Here is a 9,815-nt window from a genome sequence, read left to right on the forward strand (position 1 = left end):
CTCAATGTTCTTTTTAATGAAATGCTGGCTGGTTTTGGTCTTGCTATGCGTTTTTTCTGCTGTTTTTTCTGTTTCTAATTCACTTGGACAATCTGATGTTTGAGGAAGAAAAGTTGCTACATTATAATAATTCATATTCTGATTCAACAAGAGCTGTAATAACATCAATCCCATTCAAATCTTTAGCAAACATATAAAGTCAATAGACAAACTTTTTGTATGGTGTTTTCATTATTTATGTAAATAATATTGTTATATTTAAAACATACTATTGCCAAAATCTAATTTCATTTTCAACTTTTTATGAGATCACTCATTGTTACAAAGGCTAAAATACTTTTGGATTTCTGACCTCAAAAATGTTAAACATGGTGGCCTTAAAAGCCACGGCATTCCTTCAAACCCTATCATCGTTGCAGTTTTCTCATCATTACAAAACCAGACAATAATTTTTTTGAAAACCACAGAACTATCTGGAGACGTATCAAGTACATTTTTCTAAATAAAACAGCTGAAAAACAGATGATATAGTTGATATTATTATAACACAGCTTATAAAACAAATTTCATCAAAAAATGAAACTCATCATAGAGCTGTAAATCTATTAAACAGAAACATGATATTCTAATAACAATGGATTTCTATCCATGACAGAAAAAAAGGCTTGTATTCTGTTTTTCAGAGACTTCTACCATGCTTAAAATAACAATTCCTTTATGAACAGCAAATATTTGTCACATTAAATAATCAGTCTAAGAAAATATAATCAACTTCTAAATCTCAATAACTACTTCAAAAGCAGGCATGGTAGTTTTTGCTTTTCTGGAAAGCAAATGAATTTGACATGTTAGAAGAAAGGCTGTGAAAGTTTATAGGGAAGTAACTCTTTATCAGAGTGAATAGAATGAAAGCAAACTCCCAACGATATGATATAAATTCCATGGACACTCAAACCTTAAAGGACTGAGGTGTTAGATCTGACCAAGAAACCCCCTCACAGTTCAAATGCACAACTGTTCACTGAAAGCATCCTAAGCTTTCTTTACCAGGCAACATCATGAATATGTCAAGGAACTGGATCATTTAGGATCAGGAATTTAACAATATAAAATGACAAGTTGCATCCTGAAACGAGAAGAACTCACCAAACACCAATATAATACACATATTACTTTTAAGCTATATCTTTCACTTGACTGTAGAATAGCATTTTTGAGAGGGAGCTATCATAGAGAACATCTCAGAACATTTAAGTAAAGAAGGGACAGACATGGATCATTGACACAAAGAACACACTGAAGATTGCCATGGGTAATTAAAAAAGAGATTCCACCTCAAAAAATTTTGCATATGCATTTTGGTAGATTTTGCACATATTTCAAAGATTTGGTACAAATCTTGATGAGACTGATAAAGTAATAGCATAAAACTAGTGCATACATTCTTCTTCACAAGCTCCTCTTGTTCAGGGTCTGCCTTTATGACAGCTGTGACACAGAAAAGCAACTGAAACAGTAAGTCTTAGCTTACTGACACGACATCAAAAGCCTCCAGCAGAAATAGTAAAAGTAATTTAAAGCAATATATTGCTCAGAAGCTGTAAGCGATCTCTACTTCATTCCCAAAGTAGGAACATGCAGAACATCTCAAAATAGTGCAAGTGATAGCAGCTCCCAACCATGCCTGTATTGGAAACTCCAGAAGGCAGTGCTGTACTGAATACTGGTATGAATGAAATGAAACCTGCCATTGCTACTCAAGGGCACTCCAGCACAACTCAGAAATTTTGAACGAGGAAGCTGAGGGTCAAGCTTCGTTTTAAGGGAGGAATAAAAACACATGGTAGAAAGACAGAAATGAAAAGCTCCAGCCCACAAAGTTAAGGTCACATACTGGTGAACAAAGACAAGTGGTAAGATGATAAAGGAGCTGAGGTCCATGTTTAAAATGAAAACATGCAGTCACATTCTACAAACTGCAGAGATATTGCTGCCATCTATGCTTCAGCCTTGAAGAATGCACTTTTATTTTGTCTTTGTCATCTTAGCCAGTCACCAGGAAGATCGATTCCTTCTGTTTACATAGAATGCTAGTTGACAAAGAAATAAACAATTGCAGCTGATAGCAGTGGCATCTGAAGCTATTATTCTTATATCACAACACATGTGTAAAGTTACTCAACCACACAAACTTGAATTTCAAATAGGGAAAGAACAGAGGCATACAAGCACAGTTCCATTTATTTTGATATGTTGGACACACTACACCACTAACAGCATTTGAAATGTCTATACAGTGCATGATAACACACAGTCTCTAAAAGAATCAGCAGGTGTTTGAGTTTTGCCAGAAAGTATTATTTCATAAAAGCAATGCAGACTTTACAATAATCAGCATAGCAAAATATAAAATACAAGTTGTCTGAAGATTTTTTTGACACAAATCCATACAATTTCTGCTGAAAACAAAAAAAATTATAGAACAGTTGCAGTTAGATTCAGCACCACTTGTCATTTCTAAATAGTGTCTTGAATATAAGCCTATTAATAAAAGCTATGATATCTTAGAGTAATAGCAAAGACAGGTTTTAAAAGAATTTCCATGAAGAATCAATTACACATTTTACAATATCTGTTACACACCTCTTCCTTTTGAAATGAAAGAAAAATGATTTTATAAACCCAAAAGTAAAAATGTTCTTAGCATGTTGAGTAAAATGTTTTAGATAAGTCACAAAACTATTCTATTCTTTCATTTGCGAAAAAGGTAAGAATTGTCACCATTAAGTAACCTTGCTTTTTCCCATTTCACTGGCCTTGCCACAAAGGCTGAGTCTTCATTACCCACCCATTCTACATGTTGTTTTGCCATTTCTAAAAATACAAACTATACCATTAATAAAGCTTACCCTGGTTTTCTTGGGCTTTATGGCAATCATAATCTTCAGGATTCATGTGTGTGTGAAATACTGAAGTACATATTTCATCTTCTTTAGCATGGGAGGGATCTGCAAGGAATTTCTTCTGGTAAAATTTAATTGAAATGTATTTAAAGAAGATCTACCATCATGTGTATCATGCTATAAGACCTCACACTTGGAAAGCAAAGAAATTCACTTGGATAAATTATACAAGCACCGTATTTCTCAAAATAAAGAAGCAGGAAAGTGTCAAGTGTTAATCATAAGTATGCTGTTTCTTATGGCTGTGTTCTTGGTTTTTAACAACTACTGCCCACAGAGGAGACAATTCATCACATTCTCAAAGACATAGCCCAAGGCCCTAAAGTTCAAATGCCTCTGCAGACACCATGTGGCAAGTCATCTAAAACTTTGAATGAGAATAAAGCATCCAGGTTTTCACAGCTGGTGTCTGCTTGTGCATGAATTATTAGACTTCCAAGCGGCTTAGGTCAAGGGCATAGTCTAGAAAAACAGTGTTCAAGCATCCTAGTTGTTTCAGTTACTCAAAGAAAAAAATATATCAATTGAAGTATTCATATGTGTCAACTGGAAATAGAAGTTAGAGCAGTAAGTTGCAGTCTATACACTTAGCACTTACAGAAAAGGAATCATATTGCAAAGAACCATATGAATTACATGTGATTTTCACAATGAAAAAAACCACACAATAAACAGTAATAATGAAGTGTAATGGACTCAACTGAACAAATGATGTCGTTAAACAGAGCACGGGGTAAGGAATTTAAGGCTGTTTAATTCCTGATTTACATTTCTGCTGTGAGTGTGAGGTTTTGTTGGGCCTGAAATTAGTAACATTTAAGTTGCTAATGATTTTGTACTCAAACTTGTGCTTGATTTCACAGCTACATTAAAAGCTATAATAGCTCTCATATATAATTTATTTAATATAGCTCTATCAAATTCAAGTTCTGAAAAGCAAAATATATGAAATGTATTCTGTTTAAATATCAACCAGGGCAGCCACCAAGATGCTCATTTAATTAAATAAATACTTAAGTAAATAAGTAAGACACTAGCATGTTACAGAAAAGATAAAGATCAAGCTGGAGGAAAACTATAAATCTAAACCATACAGGTTTGTCAGTGCAGTACACCAGAAACCACATAATGCACATGGTCTCTACAGGAGTCCCTTTGAAATAAAGGAGCAGTCACATAAATGAAATAAAGGAGTTAGCAGTCCTATAGCCTTGCTTGTCTACTGTTATTTTAATATACCCTGACACCTACTGGAGACTGTCTAAATACCACCTGTATGAAATTCTGTTTTCTTCCCTTAGCAACCCAAACTTTACCATAGAAATAAAAGCAGGTTACATCATAATAGTGAGTTTTGTTGAAATATTTTAACTACACATTGCTACCATTATTATGCACGTACTTCCAACATTCAAGCTGATAACAATAACCATTCAGATCTCAAATCCTTATTCTCTCCCCAACAAGAAAAAAGATAGGATATACCACAATTCTATTTCTCTTTACTTACCAACTGCATCATGCCACGATGAGAACAAAGCCAAAAACTGGTTTGTGTTTTCCACCTCCTCATGGCTTCCTGTGGTTCTGATAGACTATTCAAAATAAATAAACTGTGTATGTATGGATACATGCATGTATTTAAAGTAAATTCTTTAAAGTGAAATACGTTGTCTGCTTATCAGATCTAATGAAATTCAGACCCTATCAAAAATTACTCTTCCCACTTTATTTTCTTCTTGAGGCTATCTGAATGTCTCCCAAAGTTATGATAAAAGCATGGTGAAACTTTAAAGCCTCTGTTACATACTGTCTCTTATTTGGAGACCCACTTCACCAAATAAAGTTCTGTAATGTGGTTGTGGCTCCAAATCCAAATCCAAACCCAATGAAATTATGAAACACAATCAAACCAATCATGGTTTTTTAGCAACTCATATTTCTTTTCATGTAAAACAGAAGAAATAGTAACTTGTTTCAAGGCATTTAACTGCTAGAGGCCAGGATAGGGATAGGATAAAGGAATTTGTGCCGTAGGATTCTTATGCCTTCTTAAGGGGGCATCTCTAATTTTTCCAATAACAGACAGTACTGAAATAGATGGGTGTAAGGAGGATCACACTCAAGCAGAATAAACCCTTTTTGGCCTGGGTTCCCAGACATTACCTCTTGACATACCTTACCCTCTCTGCAAATGGTGAACTCAGGCATAATACTATGCCACTAAACCACACCCAGACAGCTGTATATTTGGCAATCAGTCTTATCAACTTTTAAGGGCTATGTCCTTCTTTCAAAGCCTGCCTAGCCAATATATATTAAAAATTATCCAATCTTATTTTTTGAGATCCATGTCTTAATTTTAGTTGGCCAACTGTGAGTTATTTAATAACAAAGCTTCTGTGAGATATGATAATTATGTAAGACAGTACTCTAAGATGCATCAGTCACAAAATAAGCAGAACACTTATAACCTGAAGTTCTTCCCAGAGCATTGCCCTCATTTCTTTGCCTTGCTTCTTAATTACTTTTTCTGTAATACGCTGTTTTTCAAGTATTGTGTCAAGTTTATTCATTTTCTTTATAGCAGCTTGAATCTGAGCATTTATATCTGTGTCTTCAGAACATTTCAAGTCGGAAGAGTCTGCTGTAGAATATATTTAAAACTAATGTTAGCTTGAAGCATGTCAGCTTAAAAAAACAAACAGTAAAAAGCAGTTCAAGTAATTTGGCAACAACCATAGACAAGAGTACAACATTCTCAAGCATATATTAATTTCTAAACCTGTTTGTAGCAGGGAAAAATACGGACGTCTCTGCAACAGAGAGCTGAATCATACTCTGAGCTGTAGCAGCTGGATATGGAGGTGTGGAAGAGGAAGTCACCTAATTTGGGCAAGTGATTTGATTCAAATTTATAATGGAAGAGTGAAAAGATCTCCACAGTATCAGCAAAAATCACTAAGTTTAAAATTAAAAATAATTTCTTCAGCCTGACTAGTAGAATACATGTTGAAATGAATAATTCTGGGGTTAAGAGAGATTGTAATATTTCTGCCTTTAAACATTAGCGAAGTTTCAGTCTTGACTTATGTCTTCGCCAAACCAGATTCTGATACTGGTTCTAGAAAAATGTTGCTATAAAAAATAAAAATCTGTGAAACATGATGGAAGCTACTTCATCATTACTTAATTAAAGTATATTTCGATATTGTCTCCCTTTTTTTCCTTAAATATATATAGATTATAATTGTAACTTTTACGTTTTCCCCTTCCTATAGCATCCTCATACTCTGTCTTCTTTTATGGCTTCCAAACTAAGAGTAGAGGAAACACTTGTAGCACTGTCCCTATCCCACAGACTTCCAAGTTTTAGAGTCCTGCAACACTCTCTTTCATTTTCCAATCTTTTGAGGTCAAATGCTTTCAAGCATTTACTGTGATGCATTGGTCTACCTTATGCCATAAAAAAATGAGTGAGAAAACAAGGGGAGAGATATAAAAATCTTAAGTGAGATACAGGGGACAGATGGACCCAAGGACAGATGGTAAAAAAAAGAGCACTTATTTCAACTGGCCTGAACTAGGCAGATTGATTTAAACCTAAAACTACTGAGTGAAGCTTTAGGTTGAGTTCTATACAATTTCTGTTCTGTAGATATTAATATCATGTTTGGTGACCAGCATTGCTGCACTGGATAGGATCACCACTGAATTCTGCCTTATTAGACTGATTGAATCTATGGAAAACTCAAATTCTATTATAAAATTAAAGAAAATGAATATCCATTAATAAAACAATCTCTAAATAAAGAATTCATCCTATGCCTCTTGAATAGCATAATTCATATATATGTTCAATTTCTGGTATTCTTTTGTAACTATATAATATACACACAAATACGCTACTGTTATAAACTCTCTTAGAAGCACTAATAAGAAAAGGAAAAGGTTTTATTGCACTGCTTGCTTTATACACCTGAAATGCACTATCTGATTTGGTGTTACCTGGTTTCCCTGCAGAAGGTTCACAGAATTTCGACGTCTGTGTTTCAGTGCCTTCATCTCCAGAATCTGAATTAGAGCTACATCCTGAAAAACACAGGGAAAAGCCTTTCACAGTAAACCAGATACATTTTTGTCAATTAGGGATCACCACAGAGCCCTTGCAGTGGATTAGTTTAAAAAATAGTACCTACTAGTACACCAGGACTCATGTTAAAAACAGGAGCAGGAATCAAGGGATTTCTTTTGACCCTAATTCTGTCATGAAATCTTAACTAAACTTCAAGATGGTATCCAAATATCTGCTTCATTTATTGGCATTTGCATCTCTACTTGTAAACAGTCAGACACCCCAGAACATTAATCCGTTACCATTTACAGAATGACAGAAGAATGCCATGAAACACTTCTGCAAGTGTTTCAATTAAAGTTATACACTGCATATTTATATTTAAAGTATTTTATTAGTACTAATATTTTTTAGTTGTTAAATACTGTAACTTATAACCATAAATTCCAATCTTTTGGACAGCTGGACCATTATTAGGATACGTTTCTAACAAATGATCATGATTACTCTGAAAAGTTTAATAAAAACATCTTAATGAAAACACTTTCTAACATGATTCCATGGAACACAGACAGATTGGTTTTCCTGATCTTTTAAGCCAGCTCACAGCTTATGATGCCACAAGACATTTACTGTATTGTACTGGCAGTAATAATACATTTCTTTAAAGGGTGGATTCCAAATAGTGAAGAGAAGTGAAGATATGAAATTTGACATCTTCTTTTCTAGACTTCTACCTATTTGCAATCTCTTTTCCCTCCATCAATAGAATTTTACCCGAACTATAAGAATCTGATATTTGGTCTAGTTACAACACAAGAAGATATTAGTTATTCCCACACCTGACAACTCGTTGGGATTCCATAGACACTTCTGAATAAAGACGGTCATACTCTCCACTGAGGTTTGCTGATCTGTTCTTAATTCCTGGACATCAGATTTATCTCTGTCATCACCTTTGTTTTCTGCTGGACAGCAGTCTTCTAGACTGCCTCTCTGATAACCATCAGCCAAACTGACAGGTGAATCAACCTATGAAATGCAAATTATTACCACCATGAAAACAGGGATGTTTTGGGTGAAGAAGAAGATAACCACAATACTCACAAAGGACAACAACAATTCTGTACAATATTGCAGTGTACTTCTTAAATAGAAGAACCATTTTCAGGTCTGATACACAGCTCTCTTTCTTAGATTTCACATTGATTCTCAAGCTCATCATTCCACAGATTGTCAAATTTGGGATTGCGAGGCTAGGAAATTATTCCAAAGGTTTATGCCATTTCTGGTGCAGCAAAGAGTACAGATTACCCCTTAAGAGCCTGTGTGTACAACAGCCTCATCTTTTTCCTGACACTATGAGAACTCTGCAACACATAGCATCCTAATCTCTTGCTCACTCTAAAGAGCTTTTTATAGTCTTTGAAGGGCTGAAAAGCTTATGATTATTTCATCAGTCCCAAGAGATTTCCATTTCTATTTTCATTCAGTAGCCAATAAAGTTCAGGTCAGAACTCGGGTTCAGAGTCAGCAGCTGTTAACCTCAATATCTGACTGTGAACCTATAAAAAAATACTTTAATACTTCTGTGAAGCATCCAGGTATGATCCCATTCTACAGACAAGAGAGCAGAGGTACAACACAATCGGAGTAAGATAAGAAAATCAATCTAAATGCCTAATTCCCAAGTCCTAGTTCCTACATCCCAACACATTTATCACATATCTGGTCCCCAAAATTAAGTTAATCCCCAATATTAATTTTCTCAGAGGATGAATGAACACCTGCTTCCAATAGACTTTGTTGAATCCCTGAAACTGACATTTCTTAGAGTACTCCAAATTGGTTTTTAAAACTGATTCAAACATAACTCAAAAGAGCCTTGTAGTCAAAAATTCAACGTTTAAGGATTGCTCACATGCTTTCTTTTAATAAGAAAAATAAGGTTTTTTCCAACTGAAATGTTAAAGCACAAATGGGATGAAAGTGAAATTATTCATATACCTCTCATCCACCAACAAACTACAGTTGTGCATTTACATTAGTGAGAGAATTCAAATGTTTTTCCTTAAAATAGAATTTATTTAATAATCCAATTAAATATAAAGAGGAAGAAAACCAAGTTTTCCAGGTTGCAGTGCTGAATCATCCTTTTTGTGGCAAATATAAAAGCAACACAGATTCAAAAAAACTAAACTGAAAATCATTCTATTCCTGCATAAGGAGCAGACCACATTCATGAACTTTCACACAAGCCCTTAGCACACCTGCAGAGACCAAAACTACATGTGAAACTAAAAAAGCAGAATATTACTTCTTCAGCATTCTACAATGAAGAATTAAAAATCACCTTTTGCAAACACGGTTCTGGTGTTAATAACTCCATAGTTTTATTTAAAGATCTACAATTACATCTTGAGCTAGATGGAGGCCTTGAAATTCCATCCAAGCTCCCACTTTTAATATCCACTGTTACCTAAAATTGGGGGGGGGGAAAAAAATCACAAAATTCCAAATTAACAGTTTCATAATAAATCACTGCAAGCCTTGCAGTATTTCAGATATAGATCATGTAAGTTTCAAATGCTTTCTAGCAACTCCATGTTTTTCCAGTTTAGACCAGCTTGCCACTCACGTATGTGCTTTTTAATATATGTACAACTATATAACATCAAGCCAACCAAAGTATTCAAACATGCTGGCTATAAAGACACTTCGAATGGCGTACATCTTACATGTAATGTCACAACAGAGGAATTATCATGGCTCTTCTT

At 34.6% G+C, this 9,815-nt stretch overlaps 1 protein-coding gene across 2 annotated transcripts in view; it reads right to left on the bottom strand.

Annotated features, from left to right (window-relative positions):
- FSIP1 (fibrous sheath interacting protein 1) overlaps window positions 1–9,511 on the bottom strand; it is a 69,397-nt gene extending 59,886 nt beyond the window's left edge. For both annotated transcript variants that reach the window (XM_019283336.3, XM_039552214.1), the window contains exons 1-7: window positions 9,392–9,511; window positions 7,881–8,070; window positions 6,972–7,055; window positions 5,438–5,610; window positions 4,474–4,558; window positions 2,910–3,008; window positions 1–92 (exon numbers count right to left, since the gene is read on the bottom strand). In XM_019283336.3, coding sequence (XP_019138881.1) covers window positions 1–92; window positions 2,910–3,008; window positions 4,474–4,558; window positions 5,438–5,610; window positions 6,972–7,055; window positions 7,881–8,070; window positions 9,392–9,427 — 759 coding nt within the window. In that variant the 5' untranslated portion in view covers window positions 9,428–9,511. The remainder of the gene's footprint in view (window positions 93–2,909; window positions 3,009–4,473; window positions 4,559–5,437; window positions 5,611–6,971; window positions 7,056–7,880; window positions 8,071–9,391) is intronic.
- Between the last annotated feature and the right edge of the window lie 304 nt (window positions 9,512–9,815).

The sequence above is a fragment of the Corvus cornix genome, chromosome 5 (assembly GCF_000738735.6).
Source record: "Corvus cornix cornix isolate S_Up_H32 chromosome 5, ASM73873v5, whole genome shotgun sequence".
Taxonomy (NCBI): Eukaryota; Metazoa; Chordata; class Aves; order Passeriformes; family Corvidae; genus Corvus; species Corvus cornix.